The following is a 24,826-nucleotide window of genomic DNA, read 5'->3' on the forward strand; positions in this document are numbered from 1 at the left end:
CATATGAATTTTAGAATCAGTATATAGGTTTCTACAAAAATATCTGCTTGGATTTTGATTGCGATTGTATTGATTCTGTAGATCCATTTGGATAGAATTAACATCTTAATATTGCGTATTCAAACCTGTGCACATGCTATATCTCTCTATTTAGGTATTCCTTGATTTCTTTTATCAGGGATCTATAATTTTCAGTCTACAGATCCTGCATATATTTTGTTAGACTTATATTCACGTATTTTCTGTTTTTAGATGATGTTTAAATGGTACTATTTTTTAAAATTTCAATTTCAGTTGTTCATTACAAACATACAAAAATGCAGTTGGTTTTTGTATGTTGATTTTGTATCCTGAACTTTGCTAAACTGACATTAAATCTATTAGCTTTTTTGGTAGATTCTTTGGGATTTTCTACATAAGCAGTTATGTCATCAGGGCATAAAAATAGTTTTATTTCTTCCTTTCTAGTCTGTATGTCTTTTATTTCTTTTCTGTCTAGAACCTCCATTACAATTTGGAATAGGAGTGGGAACAGTGAACATCTATGTCTTGTTCCTGATCGTAGGGGGAAAACATTCAGTCCTTCACCATTAAGTATTGTGTTAGTATAGGGTTTTTGTAGATGCCCTGTATCAGGTTAAGGAAATTCCTTTATCTTCCTGGTTTTCTGAGAGCTTTTATTTGTAATCATGAATAGATGTTGCATTTTTTCAAGTGCTTTTTCTGCATCTAGATATGATCATATTATTTTTCTTCTTTAAGGCTGTTAATATGGTGAATTACATTGATTGATTTTCAACTGTTATACTAGCCACGCATTCTCAGGATAAGCCCCACTTGGTCAAAGAATACTTTTAATGAAAACTTTCAAACATACACAAAAGTGAAGACCTAGTACAAGGAACCTCCCTGTACCTGTCACCCTTGCTACTTATTTTCATGACATTCTCATCATTTGAATTTGATAATGTATTTTGCTGATGCTTTTAAGAGTTGATCTGGACCTTCCTGCCTGTTGTACTTTGTTAAGGTAGAGGTCCCTGACTAGTGGATTGGAATTTCCTAGTATATTTCCATGCCATTTCCAAGCCTTTTTGCTGCCCCCTGCCCACTGTTTTCCTTGTCACTCTTCAGGATTCTCAGCACTGTTTGGAGCACAGTTAATTTCAGCACTCTTTCCCATGCTTCATTAAGTTTGGTTCCCCACCTGTTCTCTCCTATTTCTCTGCAACTTGTATCTAAGGGCCCAAAGAAATTAACAATATCTCCTTGCCGAAGGTTTGGGGATTTCTACTATAATGATGGTAATATATGGATGCTTTTTCTTAAGTATTTTACTGTGAATTGCTGACTCTTCAGCATGTTTATTTTCACTGCCAGGGCTTAATGAGTTAATGTGTAATTTTAACTGGCTTTTGTCTTCATTTGTATAATGTACTTATTATTTTAATATATTTAAGTTTTCAGCATCATTAAAACAACTTTATATTGGCAGTGGCTCTATAATATTTACCATAAGTTTTCTGTAATCTTGCTTTTATACAATATTCATTATAGTGATGATGGAAAGTTAATGCAACTTTGGAATTTGATCAGCTTGCATCAGTCCTAAAATGCTTTTCTTTTGACTAGTTCATATCCACATGCAAAAGATAAATTTTAGACACACTGCCCAGAGTAGATGTTAATATTCTAAAGGGAGCTTTGTCTAACTGGACATCAGATTTAGTACAGGGTTTAAGATTAGGAATCTGATGGATTCTTTCTAATAATGAGAAGCTCATTATATATTTTAAGTGCATTAATCATTAAATTTGAACCAGAATATTTTTTTAACTTTTTATTTTATATTGGAGTATAGTTGATTAACAACGTTATGTTAGTTTCAGGTGTGTAGCAAAGTGATTCAGTTATACATATACATGTATCTATTCTTTTTCAAATTCTTTAGGTTGTTACATAATATTAAGCAGAGTTCCCTGGGCTATACAGTAGGTCCTTGTGGGTTATCCATTTAAAATATAGCAGTGTGTACATGTCAATCCCAAACTCCCTAACTATGCATCCCCCCCACCCTTACCCGCTGGTAACCATAAGTTCCATTCTCTCAGTCTGTAAGTCTGTTTCTGTTTTAAGGAAAAAAATTTTTAATTTTTTAAAATAAAAAATAAAAAAAATTTATTAAGAAAAAAATTTTTAATTTTTTAAAATAAAAAATAAGGAAAAAATTATTAAGAAAAAATTTATTAAGAAAAAAAATTTTTTAAGTAAAAAAAAAAAACCAAAATAACTGGCGGACCAAACCCTAGGACAAATGGTGAAAGCAAAGCTATACAGACAAAATCTCACCCAGAAGCATACACATATACACTCACAAAAAGAGGAAAAGGGGAAAAATTAATATATCCTGCTCCCAAAGTCCACCTCCTGAATTTGGGATGATTCGTTGTCTATTCAGGTATTCAACAGCTGCAAGTACATCAGGTTGTTTGTGGAGCTTTAATCCGCTGCTTCTGAGGCTGCTGGGAGAAATTTCCCTGTCTCTTCTTTGTTCGTACAGCTCCCGGGGTTCAGCTTTGGATTTGGCCCCGCCTCTGCGTGTAGGTCGCCTGAGGGTGTCTGTTCCCCGCCCAGACAGAACCGGGTTAAGGGAGCAGCTGATTAGGGGGCTCTGGGTCACTCAGGCGGGGGGGGGGGAGGGAGGGGTACGGATGCGGGGCAAGCCTGCGGCGGCAGAGGCCAGCGTGACGTTGCAGCAGCCTGAGGCGCGCCGTGCGTTCTCCCGGGGAAGTTATCCCTGGATCATGGGACCCTGGCAGTGGCGGGCTGCACGGGCTCCCGGGAGGGGTGGTGTGGATAGTGAGCTGTGCTCGCACACAGGCTTCTTGGTGGCGGCAGCAGCAGCCTCAGCGTCTCATGCCCGTCTCTGGGGTCTGCGCTGATAGCCGCGGCTCGCGCCCGTCTCTGGAGCTCCTTTAAGCGGCGCTCCCAACCCCCTCTCCTTGCGCACCGTGAAACAAAGAGGCAAGAAAAAGTCTCCTGCCTCTTCGGCAGCTGCAGACTTTTTCCCGGACTCCCTCCCCGCTAGCTGTGGTGCGCTAACCCCTTCAGGCTGTGTTCACGCCGCCAACCCCAGTCCTCTCCCTGAGATCTGACCGAAGCCCGAGCCTCAGCTCCCAGCCCCGCCCGCCCCAGCAGGTGAGCAGACAAGCCTCTCGGGCTGGTGAGTGCTGGTCGGCACCGCTCCTCTGTGCGGGAATCTCTCCGCTTTGCCCTCCGCACCCCTGTGGCTGCGCTCTCCTCCGTGGCTCCGAAGCTTACCCCCTCTGCCACCCGCAGTCTTTGCCCGCGAAGGGGCTTCTTAGTGTGTGGAAACCTTTCCTCCTTCACAGCTCCCTCCCACTGGTGCAGGTCCCGTCCCTATTCTTTTGTCTCTGTTATTTCTTTTTTCTTTTGCCCTACCCAAATACGTGGGGAGTTTCTTGCCTTTTGGGAGGTCTGACGTCTTCTGCCAGCGTTCAGTGGGTGTTTTGTAGGAGCAGTTCCACGTGTAGATGTATTTCTAATGTATCTGTGGGAAGGAAGGTGATCTCCGCGTCTTACTCTTCCGCCATCTTGCCCAGACGCCCCCCTGTTTCTGTTTTGTCAATAAGTTCATTTTTATCAGTTTTTTTTAGATTCCACAGACAAGTGATATTATACAATGTTTCTCTTTCTCTGTCTGACTTACTTTACTCAGTATGACAATCTCTAGGTCCATCCATGTTGCTGCAAATGGCACTATTTCATTCATTTTAATAGCTGAGTAATATTCCATTGTATATATGTACCACATCTTCTTTTTCCATTCCTCTGTCAATGGACGTTTAGGTTGCTTCCATGTCTTGTCCATTGTAAACAGTGCTGCAATGAACATTGGGGTGCATGTATCCTTTCAGACCATGTTTTTCTCCAGATATATGCCCAGGAGTGGGATTGCTGGATCATATGGTAGCTCTATTTTTAGTATTTTTAAAGAATCTCCATACTGTTCTCCATAGTGGCTGTACCAATTTACATTCCCACCAACAGTGTAAGAGGGTTCCTTTCTCTCCACACCCTCTCCAGCATTTACTGTTTGTGGATTTTTTGATGATAGCCATTCTGACTGGTGTAAGGTGGTATTTCATTGTAGTTTTGATTTGCATTTCTCTAATAATTAGCGATATTGAATATCTTTTCATGTGCCTCTTGGCCATCTTGTATGTTGTCTTTGGAGAGATGTCTGTTTAGGTCTTCTGCCCATTTTTTGATTGGGTTGCGTTTCTGTACACTAACAACGAAAGATCCGAAAGAGAAATTCAAGAAACACTCCCATTTACCATTGTAATAAAAAGAATAAAACACCTAGGGATAAACCTACCTAGGGGGACAAAAGACCTGTATGCAGAAAACTATAAGACACTGATGAAAGAAATTAAAGATGATACCAACAGATGGAGAGATATACCATGTTCTTGGATCAGAAAAATCAATATTGTGAAAATGACTGTACTACCCAAAGCAATCTACAGATTCAATGCAATTGCTATCAAATTACCAATGGCATTTTTTACAGAACTAGAACAAAAAATCTTAAAATTTGTATGGAGACACAAAAGACCCCAAAGAGCCAAAGCAATCTTGAGAAAGAAAAACGGAGCCAGAGGAATCAGGCTCCCTGACTTCAGACTATATTACAAAGCCACAGTCATCAAAACAGCATGGTACTGGCACAAAAATAGAAATATAGATCAAAGGAACAGGGTAGAAAGCCCAGAAATAAACCCACACACTTATGGTCAATTAATCTATGACAAAGGAGGCAAGACCATGCAATGTGGAGGAAAGACAGTCTCTTCAATAAATGGTGCTGGCAAAACTGGGCAGCTACATGTAAAAAAATGAAATTAGAACATTCTTTAACACTATACACAAAAATAAGCTCAAGATGGATATAGACCTAAATATGAGACCAGACACTATAAAACTCTTAGAGGAAAACATAGGCTGAACCCTCTCTGACATAAATCACAGCAATATCTTTTTTGATCTGTCTCCAAGAGTAATGGAAATAAAAACAGAAATAAACAAATGGGACCTAATTAAACTCAAAAGCTTTTGCACAGCAAAGGAAACCATAAACAAAACGAAAAGACAGCCCACAGAATGGGAGAAAATATTTGCAAATGATGTGACCGACAAGGGATTAATTTCCAGAATTTACAAACAGCTCATACGGCTTAATTTCATGGAACCAGAATACTTTGTGCATCTCCAGATCAAATACTTTTGATCTGTCTTTTAATCTTAATCTAAACATTAATCTTTTACCCGTTTATTCTTCAGAGATTTCAAAATGGGTTTTAGCTTTTCTGTGAACTACAGGATTCATGCTTTCTTGTCCTTACAGTATTCTTTTTTATTATTTTTGGCTGTGCCGTGCGGCATGTGGGATCTTAGTTCCCCGACCAGGGATTGAACCCGTGCCCCCTGCCTTGGAAGCGTGGAGTCTTAACCACTGGACCCCCAGGGAAGTCCCCTCCTTATGGTATTCTCGTCTGTGATTCAGACGTCTCATGAGATCTTGAGCAGATTGGCTTCAGTTTGTCTTGTTTTTATTACAAAAAGTTGGCTAATTGGCACATAGTGATTCCTTATGAAGTTTGATACAAAATTTTACCACATGTGAAGTGTGGTGCCAATATGTGGGCAATTCTTTTCTATATCTGAAACTCTTGGTGATTTTTTGCATGTCTGAGTTTCATATTCATCTTGTCCAGAGAGGACAAAGTAAACTATGTATCCATTTTACATGTATGGGAGGGAGGAAAGCAGTGTTTCTCATTTGCTTACTAAACTACACACTCTGGTCAGTTAAGACTATGTTGATGGTTGTGGCAGGAAAAGCTTTCTTTACACAGTGTAATATGCCTTCTGCTAAGTTTTCTGTCCTGTAGGCATCCATGTGAATTCTTGGATATGAATTTTTCCCTTTCACATTCTCCAAAAGTAGGATTTTCCTTTGTATTCACCATCTACCTTGGCATAACTACACTTTAGAGGCTTCCTCATTGTCTCCTCCCCTCCTCCCCCCAAGGATGCTCCTGTCTTTAATTTGCTTTGGGGAGAGAGCCAAGTTGGAAAAGCTGAGAGATGACGGGTAACTTTTATTAACTATACTGCAGGTTTTCTCAAATGTGTTTATATTCAAAATACATTTATAAAAACATTTTGTAATTTTTTTCACTAATTGTAACTGTCCGAAAATCAAATGGATGTTTTTGCAATTTGCTAATTAGAAAAGAGGATGGCAAAGTAGCTCTGCAACCTGCAGTCCCAAAACTTTAAAAATGAATAATTTAATTTCAGTGAATAATAAATATGGCACTTCCACTTGATTTATCCTCAAAGAAACCAATTAAACTTCCTCCACTTGATCTAACATGGCTGGTGCTGAAGGCCAGAATAGAAGCTAAATCTTACGAATTAAGTGTCTGTGCTGATTGAAGTAAAGCTGTTTTAACCATCCAGAAACTAATTCACATAGTTTCTCCAAGTGATTTAGGTTCTTATTGTCTACTGACAACTAATGCATTTTCCAAAACCCCCAACTCTCTGACAAACTATTTTTGATTATTAATTTTTTGCCAGCATATCTATGTATAACTAAAGGACTAGATTCTGTTTTGACATTTGCAAGTACATTCCTGTATAAATTTTCCCCAAAGACTGTTGCACCCCACTCGTATGTAAGGCTGCTGTGTTTACCGCATCTTCCCAGAATTTACCACTGCTTAATATGACCTATTTAAGGTCAGAAAAATGCAATTAAATTGGATTAAGTTGTAAAGGAAAAGTAGCAGAAATATAATATGAAAGCACTTTGTGTTATCAACAGTGATTTATATGGATCCCAGTGACAGATACTTAAGGCTATACTTTCCAGGGCACAGTCATAATTTGTTTGCTGAAAATAAAAGGAAACACACTTCTTCTGCCTTTTCCAGCTCTGCCTCTCCTTCTTTAGTCAAAAGCCCACATGATATAGAGTATACTAGTGATCTTTCCTCTTTTCTCGTTCCTTTAAAAAATATTTTACTGAGTGTTGTCTTCTAGGCCCAGAGACAGATTTATGGTGATGTTAATGAAGCTTAGGTTTCAGAGCCCCTTACTGGCATTGACCAGTTCTGAGACCCTGGAAGGAGTCTTAGCAATGTGTTTACATGGTTATCTGTTTTTGCAAAAGTAAAATATTTTAACCACAATCCTTTAATTAAGTCCACAAAAGGTGGATTCACCTCTTTCTAGGCACCATATAGAAAATTGTCCTTGGGACTTCCCTGGCAGTCCAGTGGTTAGGACTCTGAGCTTCCACTGCAGGGGGCCACAGGTTCAATCCCTGGTCAGGGAACTAGGATCCCTCATGCCCTGCGGTGTGGCCAAAAAGAAAAAAAAAAAAAAAGAAAATTGTCCTTGTCCAAATATAATTTATAGTCATAATGCAGCCTAACATGTTAATACATAAATATTGATCACTTTTCAAGGACTGTTAAGGTTTGAAATTTCTGGATCATAGTTTGTGAGATTATAATTACGACCAATGTGCAGTCAGTTTAGAAACCAGATTTGAATAGGACATTGTTTCGACTAAGTCAAGGAGCTCTTGTAGTATTTGGAATAAAACTCTGATATGAAGTAATGTAATTGTGATGTTAAATTGAGTGGGGTTGCTTTATTTAAAAAATGTTACAGCGGAACAGATTAGAGCTTTAACAGAATTCAAGGAAAGTGAATAGTCAAGAAGTCTCTAATTTTGGAAAAGTAGAACGAATATGATTATATATCTTTGCAGCTTCAGCATTTAAATACATTTTGAGAATTGTGTCTTAAATTGTGAAGTTTATAAATGAGTGTAATACTCTTGTTCTGCCAATGTCAAGACTGTAGACTTTAAAGGGATTAACCTGAAGGTTTATTTAATCACCCCAGTGGTCTGTTCAGGGGAAAAATAAAATGGGCAGATAATGTGAAGGTCTTTCTTTGGGATTGTCTGGCCTTTTGAAAGTGGTAATGTAAAATAAACTTAATTAGGTATAAGTACTGAATGGCTCTAAAGGTTAATGCCTTATTAACAAATTACTTTGTCCTTGAAATTTAACTGCATTTTGAGTGCTTTTTCCCTTTACTCAGTTAAAGGCTGCAGTCCATTTTCCTAATACAGACTATCCTTTAAAAAAATGACCACCTAGGGAATTCCCTGGTGGTCCAGTGGTTAGGACTTGGCACTTTCACTGCAGAGGGCCAGGGTTCAATCCCTGGTCAGGGAACTAAGATCCCACAAGCCGCACAACGTCGCCAAAAAACCCCTTAAAAGTAACTTTAAAAAAAAAATTATTGGAAAAATAACATGTCCAGAGTAAAATCCCCTTCCCAAAAGAAACCAGTTATCAGTTTAGTATGTATGGATTCTTCCAGAAATAGACTCTGAATATAAAATGATTTACATGTATATATCTATATGTGTGTGTTTATACAGTTGACCCTTGAACAACACGGGTTTGAACTGCACAGGTCCACTTATACATGGATTTTTTTCAAAAAATATGAACTGTGGTACTACATGATCAATGGTTGGTTGAATCCGAGGGTGTGGAACTGAGGATACAGAGGGCCAACTGTAAAGTTATACACGGATTTTCAACAGCCTCAGGGGTGGGGCGCCCCTAATCCCCCCAATTGCTTGTTGTTTAAGGGTCAACTGTATATATGTGTGTGTTTGTGTATGTGTGTGTGTGTATCCCCTTTTTATATAAATGGAAGCATACTATATACATACTGTTCTATACTTTGCTTTTTTCACTTAGCAAATACATCTTAGATACTGTTCCCTATCAGCATATAGAAATCAATCTTTTTATTTCTATTTGGAACTTTCTCCCCCTAACTTTTGCTATGGCAAATGATGATAGTACACTGAACATTTCTTTTTTCAAACACCGTGTTAGAGTGATACAGGCATTTTGCCTTATATAAATTCTTAGGTAATACTCATCCATCCATGAAGATGCAGAATCAGTTATTCAAAGAGGCTTAGGTTTCTGATTTAGTTGAACTTTATCCCAAGGATCAAAGAAATGTCAAATCCAAGGTAAAAACTAGCAGTGGAGGAATGATGTAAAGAGGGACTTTCACTATTTCCTTTCTTTGTATTTAAATTGTTATAGTGAATAATCATGCATTGGTTGTATAATTTTAAAAATTGTTTTTAATATTTATTTATTTTGGCTGCGCCAGGTCTTAGTTGCAGCACGTGGGATTTTTAGTTGCGGCATGCATGCGGGATCTAGTTCCCTGACCAGGGATCAAACCTGGACCCCCTGCATTGGGAGCGAGGAGTCTTACCCACTGGACCACTGGGGAAGTCCCAGCTGTATAATTTTTGAAGCAAAATAAAATTATATTAGCAATGAAAATTCTGACAAAGCACTCAGTTTACAGAAAAACAATGCTACAACTTAAACTAACAAACTCTCCACATCTTTTTCATTTTAAAGCATTTGGCTTTTAAATTTTTAGATTGGTTTTGGGCTATTTTCTTAGTCTCTAAGAATTGTCTTTTGCTAGTTCATACATTGATTTAATAATTTTAAGTGGTAACCTTTATTTAGGTTGGTCAAATAGGATAAATATTAATAGAACTTGATGGCTTACTCTTATCATACTTTAATTTTCAGTATGCTATATTGAAGCATCAAAGTAGTGTTAATATATATACATTATTTTTTCAACAAACAATAATAGAATTTGTATTCAGACATATGTAATATAAATAAGATTCCTATTATGTATTTTATATAGTTTTTAGTTGTCAAAAATATATTGTGGGAGGAGAATCAAACATATTAGAAAGTCAAGATTATTGACAAATCATTTTACTTTTCTGACTTTAGTCTGAAAAATGACAGAATCCTTTCAAGCTCTCAAAAACCTCTGAATCACTCTATGTTGAGTTGTTATGAAAATGTTAGAAAGTGGGCTTTAAACCCTTTGAAGACTCCCCCACTGGCTGAGTAGCATGCTAATCTGAATTTATGATGACATATAAATTAATTCCTGGGAGGATTAAAAGGAATTTCAGTGTGCTGAAACTTTAGCAAAGGACCTTTCCCAAAGTGGCTTTTGAAAATGGGGAAATGTTAGAATGTAGTAATTGTCAAATCCTGCTAAAAACCCAAAGAAATATATTCTCTAAATTATTTTTTATTTAAACTGATATGGGAGTAGATATGAAATGTGTGGGGGAAAAGTAAACAAAGAACTAAAATTTGGTTCACACACTAGAAATATTTCATACTTTTCAGGTGTTTTTACATACGTCACACATTGCTCAAATCACAGGCTTAGAATTTTAGTTTTTCAAGGAAATTGAAGATCATCTAGCCTCACCATTTATAGATGGAAAGAACATGGACTTTGGAGTTAAATCGACCTACGTTTGAATCCTAGCTCTTTCGTTTTCTTGCTGGGTTTCTTGGGCAATTTGTTCGATTTCCTAGCCTTCAGATAGGAAATTGGATCACTTTTTATAATCTGTAATTATAAAATTATACAGAAAACACATTCAGATAAAGTATACGGTGCTTGACTTGCAAGGTTTAGACATTTCAGTAGACAAAGAACTCCATTAAAATAATGGATCTGTACAATTCCTATGGACAATTAGCCCCCTTTACACCACTGTTAATGCTACTGAGGCCACAGAGTACGTTTGATTTGTTCTCTTCAACTCCTACCTTCATCTAAATATAGTGAACAGTCCTCCATCTTGCGTCCTTCATAGGAGCCACATTCATAACTTGTAGACTGTTAGATGTTTATTTTCAGAGGAACTATTGATAAAATAGAAAAATAGTTTCTCTGGGAAAACAACAACAACAACATTGATTCCTAACGAAAGATTCTGAGAAAGAGAAGCCGTTGAAACTTTCGAGCACTGTGGGGAATAGGCGAAGGTGGTTTACATTGGTGGGGATCATGTGAAAGGAGAGTGGCACAGACCCAGAATCAGACAGACTGCTGCCAGCAATTTCTGGCTCTACGGAGTCTGTGCCTGCTTTTGCTCACCATTGGATCCCTAGCAAGCTAGCACGGTGCTGGGAACATAATAGGTACTCAGTAAATATTTGTTAAATAAATAAATGCTATTTTAGCTTCCTGCCCAAGGATTTGGCATCCAGAACAGTATTGTGATAATCACTATGTGAATTTCCTCTTAAAAGAAACAAAGGTGCTGCCTGTTTTTGTTTCCTTTGAGACCTTAGGCTTGAAAAGTCTCTTTGATATCTAACATTCAGAGGAAAAGTTGAGTGCTGTTATCCCAAAGGGGAACATTTTTGTGCTAGGTGTGGTCGATCCAGCTTTAAAACACACAAATGGAAGCTACTAAATAAGGAAGTGTTTTCTGGTTTGCAGCATGAAAACAACAGGATAATACAACTTTTTTGTGTAGTATTTTATATACATAGTTTCCTTATTTTTTAATGTCTTTTATAAATAGAAGTCAGGCTATAGCAGTAGAAAGTATAGCAAACCATGTAGTGACAAAGTGATTTTTGCTTTAAAAATCAGCTTTAAGAACAGTTTCTCATAGCTAATGGGAAGCAGCCACATAGCACAGGGAGATCAGCTCCGTGCTTTGTGAGCACCTAGAGGGGTGGGGTAGGGAGGGTGGGAGGGAGACGCAAGAGGGAGGAGACATGAGGATGTGTGTATATGTATAGCTGATTCACTGTGTTATACAGCAGAAACTAACACACCATTGTGGAGCAATTATACTCCAATAAAGATGTTAAAAAAAAAAAAGAACTGTTTCTCATTGCCTGTGTTGGTAAATTGAAATTGTGAGGGGGGGATAAGCTCAAAGCCAGGTCTTGTTTAAAAGATACCAGATACAATGTATTTAAACCTAAAGGGAAAAAAATCCCCTTCCCTTTTTTAAAAGTTTGGCACTTTATCAGAAAAAGTATAGTAGTACATAGAGCAGTACTGTCCAATGGAATATTCTGTAATGATGAAAATGTTCTGTATCTACTCTGTCCCATATGGCAGCTACATTGGCCACTGAACGCTAGAAATGTGGCTAATGCAATTGAGGAACTGAATTTTTAATCTCTTAATTTTTTTGTTTTTAAAATTATGCCAAAAAATTGACTTCTTTTTGGTGTATAGTTCTATCAGTTTTGTTTGTTTGTTTTTAGGTTTGGTGAATTTTAACACATGTATAGATTCTTTTAACTACCCCCACAGCCAGGACAGCACAGTTCCATCACTCACGTCACTCCAAAATGATTCTTCACTAAATGCAAATATAACTGTGTCATTCCCCTGCTTAACTTTTCCATGGCTCTCTATTACCTACAGGATAAATTACAGACTATTATTGGCATACAAGAGGCCCCATAATAAAGCAGTTGCCTAATTCTGCAGCCTGTCATCTTTCTCTACTTTTGTGTTTCCATTTGTGATAAATTCCCTGCTTCATGTATCCTTGCTGATTTCTGTTTTTCCTTTAACATTCAGGTATTATCTCCTCTAAGAAGCCTTTTTTGACACATATTCCCAGGGATGAATGGGTGTCCGTTTTCTCTATCCTCTGTTCTAGTATTGCTCCCTGTGACTGTGTCATGATCAGCTTTGTATCATGAGAATCTCAGTTCCTGGCACATATAATAAGTGCTTGATAGGGACTTCCCTGGTGGCGCAGCGGTTAAGAATCTGCCTGCCAGTGCAGGGGACTTGGGTTCGATCCCTGGTCCGGGAAGATCCCACATGCTGCAGAGCAACTAAGCCCATGCTCCACAACTACTGAGCCTGTGCCCTAGAGCCCGCGAGCCACAACTACTGAGCCTGCGTGCCACAACTACTGAAACCCTCGCACCTAGAGCCTGTGCTCCACAACAAGAGAAGCCACTGCAGTGAGAAGCCCATGCACCGCAACAAAGAGTAGCCCCCGCTCGCCGCAACTAGAGAAAGCCTGCGCGCAGCAACGAAGACCCAATGCAGCCAAAAATAAATAAATAAATAAATGCTTGATAAATATTAATTGTTCAGTGTTTACTTTTATATGACTTGCTGCTGCAAAGAACTACTTTCCTGTCTATTTACTCATATGATCCTTATAACAAACCTGGAAGAAAATAGGGCACATTTCTTCATTTTTCAGATGGTAGAACTAATGAGTGTGGTTGACTAATAAGTGGAGAATTGACACGGGAACTCAAACCTTCTGACTCCCAATCCAGTTTTGTGTGTGTGTGTGTGACTACTTCATAAATCTTTGTAACCTGTTAGCAAAAGAGATGCAGGGTAAGATGTCCCGGTAGTAGTTAAATTTATATACAGTTGCTGAGCTTCAAGAATACAATCACTGTTTTTATAATCAAATCAGGCAGAACAATAAAGATGTTCTTATTTTGAACAAAAATAATACTAGACTGTAGTGACTTAGAGGGTTATAGAAATATTTGCTTCAAAACCCTATGAATGTTGACAGCATGTTTATACCTTATCTGCCAACAAAGTTGTCTTAATTGAACATTTTAAAACTTTAAACTTCATATCAAATTTGTTTTCTGTAGCTGATCCTGTTTCCTATATTAACTTTTGAATTGGTAGAGTGTGGAGTGTTGGAATAATTTGTGAAAGGAGATGGAAGAAAGAGTAGTTTGTTCTCTGTTATGAAATTCTAGGGTGCATTTTGTTTATGCACGTTCCAAATGCCTGATCAGTACCTGAGTCACGTATACCTACATAGAGCTTTACCATTTCTGTAGGTACACAAGACATTTTGTGTTTCTTTCCAAAGAGAATAGTAAAGATGAGAACTATTAGAGAACCTCCATTTGAATTATTTGTTTCATTCTTTTTTTTTAATATGCTTTTTATTCTTCAATTTGTTAATATGGTGTATCACATTGACTGATTTGCGTATATTGAAGAATCCTTGCATCCCTGGGATAAATCCCACTTGATCGTGGTGTATGATCCTTTTAATGTGTTGTTGGATTCTGTTTGCTAGTAATTTGTTGAGGATGTTCGCATCTATATTCATCAGTGATATTGGTCTGTAATTTTCTTTTTTTGTAGTGTCTTTTTCTGGTTTTGGTGTCAGGGTGATGGTGGCCTCATAGAATGAGTTTGGGAGTGTTCCTTCCTCTGCAACTTTTTGGAAGAGTTTGAGAAGGATGGGTGTTAGCTCTTCTCTAAATGTTTGATAGAATTCACCTGTGTAGTTATCTGGTCCTGGACTTTTGTTTGTTGGAAGATTTTTAATCACAGTTTCAATTTCATTACTTGTGATTGGTCTGTTCATGTTTTCTCTTTCTTCCTGGTTCAGTCTTGGAAGGTTATACCTTTCTAAGAATTTGTCCATTTTTTCCAGGTTGTCCATTTTATTGGCATAGAGTTGCTTGTAGTAGTCTCTTAGGATGCTTTGTATTTCTGCGGTGTCTGTTGTAACTTCTCCTTTTTCATTTCTAATTTTATTGATTTGAGTCCTCTCCCTCTTTTTCTTGATGAGTCTGGCTAATGGTTTATCAATTTTGTTTATCTTCTCAAAGAGCCATCTTTTAGTTTTATTGATCTTTGCTCTTGTTTTCTTTGTTTCTATTTCATTTATTTCCACTCTGATCTTTATGATTTCTTTCCTTCTGCTAACTTTGGGTTTTGTTTGTTCTTCTTTCTCTAGTTTCTTTAGGTGTAAGGTTAGATTGTTTATTTGAGATTTTTCATGTTTCTTTAGGTAGGCTTGTATAGCTATAAACTTCCCTCTTAGAACTGCTTTTGCTGCATCCCATAGGTTTTGGGTCATGGTGTTTTCATTGTCATTTGTCTCTAGGTATTTTTTGATTTCCTCTTTGATTTCTTCAGTGATCGCTTGGTTATTTAGTAACGTATTGTTTAGCCTCCATGTGTTTGTGTTTTTTACGTTTTTTTCCCTGTAATTGACTTCTAAACTCATAGCGTTGTGGTCAGAAAAGATGCTTGATATGATTTCAATTTTCTTAAATTTACTGAGGCTTGATTTGTGACCCAAGATGTGATCTATCCTGGAGAATGTTCCGTGTGCACTTGAGAAGAAAGTGTAATCTGCTGTTTTTGGATGGAATGTCCTATAAATATCAATTAAATCTATCTGGTCTATTGTGTCATTTAAATCTTGTGTTTCCTTATTAATTTTCTGTTTGGATGATCTGTCCATTGGTGTAAGTGAGGTGTTAAAGTCCCCCACTATTATTGTGTCACTGTTGATTTCCTCTTTTATAGCTGTTAGCAGTTGCCTTATGTATTGAGCTGTTCCTATGTTGGGTGCATATCTATTTATAATTGTTATATCTTCTTCTTGGATTGATCCCTTGATCATTATGTAGTGTCCTTCTTTGTCTCTTGTAACATTCTCTATTTTAAAGTCTATTTTATTTGATATGAGTATTGCTACTCCAGCTTTCTTTTGATTTCCATTTGCATGGAATATCTTTTTCCATCCCCTCACTTTCAGTCTGTATGTGTCCCTAGGTCTGAAGTGGGCCTCTTGTAGACAGCATATATATGGGTCTTGTTTTTGTATCCATTCAGCAAGCCTGTGTCTTTTGGTGGGAGCATTTAATCCATTCACGTTTAAGGTAGTTATCAATATGTATGTTCCTATGACCATTTTCTTAATCGTTTTGGGTTTGTTTTTGTAGGTCCTTTTCTTCTCTTGTGTTTCCCACTTAGAGAAGTTCCTTTAGCATTTGTTGTAGAGCTGGTTTGGTAGTGCTGAATTCTCTTAGGTTTTGCTTGTCTGTAAAGCTTTTGATTTCTCCATCGAATCTGAATGAGATCCTTGTTGGGTAGAGTAATCTTGGTTGTAGGTTTTTCCCTTCATCACTTCAAGTATATCATGCCACTCCCTTCTGGCTTGTAGAGTTTCTGCTGAGAAATCAGCTGTTAACCTTATGGGAGTTCCCTTGTATGTTATTTGTTGTTTTCCTCTTGCTGCTTTCAAAAATTTTTCTTTGTCTTTAATTTTTGCCACTTTGATTACTATGTGTCTCGGAGTGTTTCTCTTTGGGTTTATCCTGTATGGGACTCTCTGTGCTTCCTGGACTTGGGTGGCTCTTTCCTTTCCCATGTTAGGAATGTTTTTGACTATAATCTCTTAAAATATTTTCTTGGGTCCTTTCTCTCTCTCTTCTCCTTCTGGGACCCCTATAATGCAAATGTTGTTGTGTTTAATGTTGTCCCAGAGGTCTCTTAGGCTGTCTTCATTTCTTTTCATTCTCTTTTCTTTATTCTGTTCTGCAGCAGTGAATTCCACCATTCTGTCTTCCAGGTCACTTATCCATTCTTCTGCCTCAGTTATTCTGCTATTGATTCCTTCTAGTGTATTTTTCATTTCAGTTATTGTATTGTTCATCTCTGTTTGTCTGTTCTTTAATTCTTCTAGGTCTTTGTTAAACATTTCTTGCATCTTCTCGACCTTTGCCTCCATTCTTTTTCAAGGTCCTGGGTCATCTTCACTATCATTATTCTGAATTCTTTTTCTAGAAGGTTGCCTATGTCCACTTCATTTAGTTGTTTTTCTGGGGTTTTATCTTGTTCCTTCATCTGGTATATAGCCCTCTGCCTTTTCATCGTGTCTATCTATTTGTTTCATTCTTTCTTTTTTAATTAATTAGTTAATTTAATTTTTATTTTTGGCTGTGTTGGGTTTTCGTTTCTGTGCCAGTGCTTTCTCTAGTTGCGGCAAGTGGGGGCCACTCTTCATCATGGTGCGCGGGCCTCTCACTATCGCGGCCTCTCTTGTTGCAGAGCACAGGCTCCTGACGCGCAGGCTCAGTAGTTGTGGCTCTCGGGCCTAGTTGCTCCGTGGCATGTGAGATCTTTCCCAGACCAGGGCTCGAACCCGTGTCCCCTGCATTGGCAGGCAGATTCTCAACCACTGTGCCACCAGGGAAACCTCTTCTTTCATTCTTGACGGTGGTGAGATGATTTATATTTTTAAGTTCCATGTCGTGTAATTTAATTAAACTGACTTCTGAAATTTCCTTCCGAAAGGTTTCACTGGAAGAAAAAAATGCAACCATTATTTATGACCCTAAACTGCAGACTCCAAAGACCCTACAGGAAGCCATTGATGACATGGGCTTTGATGCTGTTCTACACAATCCTAAGCCTCTCCCTGTTTTAACTGAGACCGTGTTTCTGACTGCTGCTGCTTCACTGGCTCCGCCATGGGAGCATATCCAAAGCACATTGCTCAAGACGAAGGGCGTGACAGACATTAAAATTTCCCCTCAGCAGAGAGCTGCAGTGGTGATAATAATCCCTTCTATAGTGAATGCCAGTCAGATAGTAGAGCTGGTTCCGGCTCTCAGTTTAGATACAGGAACTCTGGAGAAAAAGTCAGGAATCTGCGAAGATTTCAGTATGGCTCAAGCAGGCGAAGTCATGCTGAAGATGAAGGTGGAAGGGATGACCTGCCATTCATGTACTAGCACCATTGAAGGAAAAATTGGGAAACTGCAAGGTGTTCAGCGAATTAAAGGTAGTATGCCTGATGTTATTTGTTTGATTGCTTTGCAAGGCTTAGTTTTCTGTTTTGGCCTTTTTAACTTTTGCATTTTTCTTAAGCATGGGTTTTGAATCTGTGGGACTAGAATGTTACTGCTTCACTGAAGTCTGAGGTACAGTATATTCCCAGCATTAATGTTAGTAAAGTTAATGGTTATGAATAAAAGTTATGTGAATCTTGAACTAGCATAAAAGGCAGCCAGGGTGGTGATTCATGAAGTTCAGGGTTCTTAACGCAACATGCCTAGGATCCTCTTGACCTCTAATATGTTTCTATTCAGGCATGCAGAAACTTGGAGACCACAAATGTAGTGGTCACATCTTTTACTTTTTTTCTGGTCCATGTCATTAACATTTTCTGAAAAGAACAGAATTATTTTAAGAAAGGATAATGACAACAATGAGAGAAACAATTATGTATGGTATTGATTTGGTCTACAGAATGTTTTCTGAAGTGGTCCAGGAATAACTGAACTAAATAATTATTTTCCTTTTTATTAACTAGTTTCCCTGGACAATCAAGAAGCTACTGTTGTTTATCAACCTCACCTTATCACAGCAGAGGAAATAAAAAAGCAGATTGAAGCTGTGGGCTTTCCAGCATTCATCAAAAAACAGCCCAAGTACCTCAAATTGGGAGCTATTGATATAGAACGTCTAAAGAACACACCAGTCAAATCCTCAGAAGGATCACAGCAAAGGAGTCCATCATATACCAATAATTCAACAGTCATTTTCATCATAGATGGCATGCACTGTAAATCATGTGTGTCAAATATTGAAAGTGCTTTATCTACACTCCAATATGTAAGCAGTGTAGTCGTTTCTTTAGAGAACAGATCTGCCACAGTAAAGTACAATGCAAGTTTAGTCACTCCAGAAACTCTGAGAAAAGCAATAGAGGCCATATCACCAGGGCAATATAGAGTTAGTAGTACAAGTGAAATTGAGAGTACCTCAAACTCTCCCTCCAGCTCATCTCTTCAACAGAGTCCTTTGAACATAGTTAGCCAGCCTCTGACTCAAGAGACCGTGATAAACATTGATGGCATGACTTGTAATTCTTGTGTGCAGTCTATTGAGGGTGTCATATCAAAAAAGGCAGGTGTAAAATCCATACGAGTATCACTTGCAAATGGCAAAGGGACTGTTGAGTATGATCCTTTACTAACCTCTCCAGAAACCTTGAGAGAAGCAATAGAAGACATGGGATTTGATGCTTCCTTGTCAGGTAATATCATTTTTTTCTTTGATTCCTTTAATGTTCTTTTATTAACACTTTGCTGGTTCTTTTGGCTTTTATCAATGAGAAATGAGTAATAGGCACTGCTATTCCACTTTTTGGAAATAAGACATATGGAGGTAGTCAGCAGTGTATACAAAGATGCATAAGGATGTTTGCCTAATTATTTATAATATTTAAAAACTAGAAACATTAAATAAAGCATGATACCTCCATATGATGAAATGCTAAGAAGCCATAAAAAATTATGGTATTGAGGATACTTCATGCCACGGGAAAGTGTCAGATATTTTGTTAACTGAAAAAAAAAGCAAGCAAAAAAGCTGTATGTTCAGTATGATCAAAATTTTATAAACACATGTATAAGGATTTATACCATGTATACATTATTTATGTATATGAATGAATAAAATTCCTGGTAGGACATGAACTAAATTTTAACAGTAGTTATTTGTGAGTGTAGTTATTTGTGAGTGGTAGGATAAAGGTGATATTTTGTTTTCAGTTTGCTTTCTTATGTATTTTAAGTTTCTTGTGTGTGTGTGACAGGGATGTATGTACATACGTTTGTTTGTATGTATTTTTGTATATATAATATGGGAGAAGCAAATGTTACTTTAAAAAGAAAAAAGTAGAAATAAATAATATAATTTTAACTGTAGTTTTGAATTTAGGCATTCAAATGAGCCTGACTCTAGAACTGGCCCAAAGTCTTCCTGTTTCCTGGCAGCACTTACCTTGAACTAAAACCAAAAACGTATATCCAATGGGATTTGCCCATGTGAACTTGTTTTAAACTAGAATTGAACCTTGCCTTGAATTAAACTGGAAATTCCCTAAATGAAATTTCTTGCTGTAAATAACAATGGAAAAGTTGAATAACTAATTTCTAGACAATGTCATTAACCTTTGCTCTTCTGATCAGAATGAAAGATATCAAATAGCAGTGTTCTCTTTTCAAGCTCACTAAAACTGAGAAGCATAAAAAATTAGTCACATGCTCAAATTATTATGGTAGATAAGTGTCAGTGGAAAAGGACCCAGAGATATAAACATTCTTAATTTTCATGTTCATGACAAATGGTAGAAATTATAGAACTGTCACTTCTTAAAGTCAAGATGTAGTTCACATACCATAAAATTCACCCTTTTAAAGTACACAATCCAGTACTTATTTGTATATTCACAGAAATTTGCAGCCATTACCATTATGTAATTTTAGAACATTTTTATCAGCCTCCCAAAGAAACCCCATACTGGTTAGCAGTCACTCCCCATTTCCCCTTCACCTCCCCCTGGCCCAGCCCCTTTTATCTACTGTTCTGTTTTCTGGCTTTATGAATTTGACAACTCTAAGTACCATATAAGTGGAGTCAGAATATTTGTCCCTTTGTATTTAATGTCTTTCACTTAGCATAATGTTTTCAAGATAACAAACGTTCATCCATGTTTGTGATATGTATCACTACTTCATTCCTTTTTATTGCTGAGTAGTATACCATTGTATGCGTATACCTCATTTTGTCTCTCCATTCATCAGTTGATGGAGATTTGGGTTGTTTCCACTCCTTGGCTATCATGAATAATGTTGTGATGAGCTGTTACAAGTTTTTGCATGCATATATGTTTTTATTTCTCCTGGGTATATACTAGGAGTGGAATTTCTAGGTCATATGGTGAATATGTTTAACTTTCTCAGTAACTGCCAAGCTGTTTTCCAAAATGGCTGTACCATTTTATATTCTCACTTAGAAGTCTCACTTTGATAAAGAAGATCTCAAAAGACCAAAATTCTTGTGCCTTAAAAAAGATACACACACACACGCACGAATACGCGCGCACGCTGGAATACTACTCAGCCATAAAAAATGAAATAATGTCATTTTCAGCAACATGGATGGACCTAGAGATTATCATACTAAGTGAAGTGAGTCAAAGACAAATATCATATGATATCACTTATATGTGGAATCTAAAAAAAATGATTCAAATGAACTTATTTACAAAACAAACAGACTCACAGACATAGAAAACAAACTTATGGCTACCAAAGGGGAAAGGGGGAGAGAGATAAATTAGGAATTTGGGATTAACAGATACACACTACTGTATATAAAATAGATAAACAACAAGGACCTGTATAGCACAGGGAACTATATTCAATATCTTGTAATACCCTATAATGGAAAAGAATCTGAAAAAGATGATATATATCTGAAAAAGAATATATATATCTGGCTGATAACAAATGACTGCATGGTGTGTTTCTGCTAGAGATCAGAGTTTAAGATTCCACCAGAATTGTGGCTACCCATTTTCTGAATGCCAGTGTCAGTGCTGATCCAGGCTTCACAGTCTGCCACTCTGACCTGTTCCTAGAGGTACAGGGATCAGTGCATTTCGCCTTCATGTCATACCAGTCCTGAGTGCGCCATAAATGTTAAAGGAGGTAGTGAGAAAAATGGGAGGTGTTTTTTATCATGACCATCAATCTCATCATTCTCTCTCTCTTTTTTTTTTTAAAGGAATTCCTTTATTTTTATTATTTATTTATTTATTTTTGGCTGTGTTGGGTCTTCGTTTCTGTGCAAGGGCTTTCTCTAGTTGAGGCGAGCGGGGGCCACTCTTCATCGCGGTGTGCGGGCCTCTCACTATCTCGGCCTCTCTTGTTGCGGAGCACAGGCTCCAGACGCGCAGGCTCAGTAGTTGTGGCTCACGGGCCTAGTTGCTCCGCGGCATGTGGGATCTTCCCAGACCAGGGCTCGAACCCGTGTCCCCTGCATTGGCAGGCAGATTCTCAACCACTGTGCCACCAGGGAAGCCCGTCATCATTGTCTTAAAAAGACATAGTATATGAAGTTGTCTTCACTAACCAATTAAAGCAAACACAATACTCAAATTCCTTTTCCTTTTTTGTAACTTTTTTATCTTTAATTTCAAGCTTACAGAAAAGCTACAAGAATAGTACAAAGAATTCCTGTTTACCAATTTTACTCAGATTCCACAGTTGTTAATATTTTGCCACATTTGTTTTATCATTCTCTTTCTCTGTTGACAGACAGAGAGGCGTATATTCAAACACACATTACCCACACACGTATATACCTTTTTCTCAATCATTTGAGAGTAAGTTGCAGACATGATGTTTATAATTGTTTTTAAGCCATTTTCTAATTATGTATTTATTCTTCATATTACTTTAGACTGAACCTGCCGGTTTTGAGGATCAGATTGGAAACCCTTTCTTGAAATTTTTGGAATCTTTTCTGATTGTTGCCTCAAGTGCAGGAGAGTCAGCCTTCCTTTTGAATTCATTTAAGCATAAGCAGTGTGGCTACAGCTTATAGAAAAGCTAATTTAAAGAAACTAGCCATTTAATTCATTGTGGCTTTTTAACACCTGTACTGCCTCTGTGGAAGTTGGAAGGTTTTGCTCTTCTTGCCACACTCACTGGGGTAAAGGTCACAATTTTATGAATCTTTGTTGAGAAGTCATGCCAATGTAGCTAAAAGGGATCACCTCGGGGCTTCCCTGGTGGCTCAGTGGTTAAGAATCCGCCTGCCAATGCAGGGGACACGGGTTCGAGCCCTGGTCCGGGAAGATCTCACATGCCGCGGAGCAACTAAGCCCGTGGGCCACAACTACTGAGCCTGCGCTCTAGAGCCCGTGAGCCACAACCACAGCAAGAGAAGCCACCGCAATGAGAAGCCCACGCACAGCAATGAAGATTAGCCCCCTCTTGCTGCAACTAGAGAAAGCCCACGCACAGCAACAAAGACCCAATGCAGCCAAAAAAACAAAAAAAAAAAGGATCACCTCTATGACTTATTTTAATTTAATACTGTACTTCTAGAGTGTGAAAATTGTAGATCGTATTTAGGTTACTTCTGGTACCTGAAAGAACTAAATTACTCTGGAACAAGACTTTAAGTAATTGGTAGTATAAACTTTTTTTTTCATTGTCCAAGTTCAAAATTAAGTCTTGATAGTAATTATGAGAGAATGAATAAGCTCCTGGCTAGATTAAAATAATGTTTTTTTTCAAAGCCAAAGCTATTTCCTTTGGGCAAATGAGCCTCCTTTTTGAATTTTTGGTACTATTTGGTAAATTTTGTCCTCTTTGTTCTAAATAATGCTCTCGTTATCTGAATGAATATCGTTTTCTGAACTGATCCACTTAAGACCAGAGACTGACGAATTTCGGAATTGGGAGAATCTTGTCCTTTGCTATTCAGAGTGTCCTTTGCCATTCAGAGTGTCCTTTGCCCTACTCAGACTGACAGTACTGCCGTCACCTGGAAGCTTGTTGGAAAAGTAGAGTCTCAGGCCCCACCCTAAATGTACTGAATCAGAACCTGCATTTTAACAAGATCTCCCAGGTGATGGTATGTGTGTTAAAATTTAAGAGCCATTATTATAACTGATTTGAGAAGTCTAGATCATTATTCATTAGGGAAATGGTAAGCCTTTTGTTAAAGTTTCTTCAAAAGATGCCCTTCTTCAGCACCCTAAAAACCAACTCTGCTATGCAAGCTTTCCTCTTTGGGCTAGCCAAACAGACCTGAACCAGTTTTTTGCCCAAGGGGAAGAAATAACAAGTTAGGTTAGTGGAAATTTCCACATCACTTCTTTTCCTCCTGATCTGTGCAGGAGAGTACAAACTCTAGCTTTTTTGCATGTATTGATACATGGATGTGCAAAAGGGAATACTTTCTCCCTTCTTGGGAGGTGATTAATACTGCAGTGGATAAAGTAAAACAGAATAGCAACTTTTCTGAGACTGCAGGGGAACTTCTGGGATGACAGAAGCTTTCCACTGTTTCACAGTCCATAAACATTCTACGGAAGGAGTCTCTGAACACTCCTTTGTGAAAAATGAAGATTACTGCTGACTTACTCCTTGCCTCTTCTTCCATTGTCCACAAAGGCATTTTAATTTTAAAAATGCGATATATTGGTGTTAAAAGTTCAAACATACAGAAGTGTCTGTAGAGGAAATTTGTTCATCTGTCTGTTATTCTGTTCCTGCTTTAACCCCATTCCCCAGAAGGAGCCACCATTAATAGTTTGGTATGTACCCTTCTAGGCTTTCTTTTGCAGGTTCTCATATATACACTCTAACAATTTTTAAATGACATTATACTTCAATGCTGTTTTGCCGACTGCTTTGGTTCCACTTACTATATCACGAATTGCTTTACTGCCAGTATGTAAATCGTTAACATAATGATAAAAATTCATGATAAAAATAAGAGCTATCTATTAATAAACCATTGTCTACTCGGGTTTGGGGTAGAGATAATGGCTTGAAGATATTGATGTAAAGTTTTGTTTATTCAGTTAGTTCAGATTTTCCCGAGAATTGGGATGGGCAGTGTTGAACTTGGAAGTCACTTCCTAGAAAGTGTAGAGATAACATTGCACTAGGCTCTAGGTCCATGACAGTTTTAAAGGAGTGGATTGGCAGTGCCAGGAGGTGTGGATTGTGATGAGTGACAAGGATGCAGCTGGCGAATACCTCAAATGAAAAGAATCTTTTCCTGTCCACCAGATACAAATGAGCCACTGGTAGTAATAGCTCAGTCCTCATCGGAAATGCCACTTTTGACCTCAACTAATGAATTTCATACCAAAATGATGACACCAATTCATGACAAAGAGGAGGCAAAGACTTCATCTAAATGTTACATACAGGTCACTGGTATGACTTGTGCTTCCTGTGTAGCAAACATTGAACGGAATTTAAGACGAGAAGAAGGTAAGACACTCTTAAAGCCTGTTATTTTATGTACTAGTTTGAGGACTCTGTCCTTTTTGTCCTCTTATGTGTTTTGTAACCATGTTTATGACTCTTGCCAAGGCCTCATAAAGACTATCAGTGATTTGCAGGACAACCTTGACTTCCTGACAACAGTTTTTGTTAGTGTTTTGTTCCCTTAGATATAGTTC

General features: G+C 37.8%; 1 protein-coding gene across 2 annotated transcripts in view; it reads left to right on the forward strand.

The window, feature by feature from the left end:
• The window catches only part of ATP7A (ATPase copper transporting alpha), a 165,365-nt gene that overhangs the window by 77,929 nt on the left and 62,610 nt on the right, over positions 1-24,826 (forward strand). For both annotated transcript variants that reach the window (XM_082377008.1, XM_082377007.1), the window contains 3 exons: positions 17,119-17,608; positions 18,140-18,865; positions 24,429-24,635. In XM_082377008.1, coding sequence (XP_082233134.1) covers positions 17,203-17,608; positions 18,140-18,865; positions 24,429-24,635 — 1,339 coding nt within the window. In that variant the 5' untranslated portion in view covers positions 17,119-17,202. The remainder of the gene's footprint in view (positions 1-17,118; positions 17,609-18,139; positions 18,866-24,428; positions 24,636-24,826) is intronic.

This window comes from Balaenoptera borealis (assembly GCF_965194805.1).
Source record: "Balaenoptera borealis genome assembly, chromosome: X".
In the NCBI taxonomy this organism is placed as follows: Eukaryota; Metazoa; Chordata; class Mammalia; order Artiodactyla; family Balaenopteridae; genus Balaenoptera; species Balaenoptera borealis.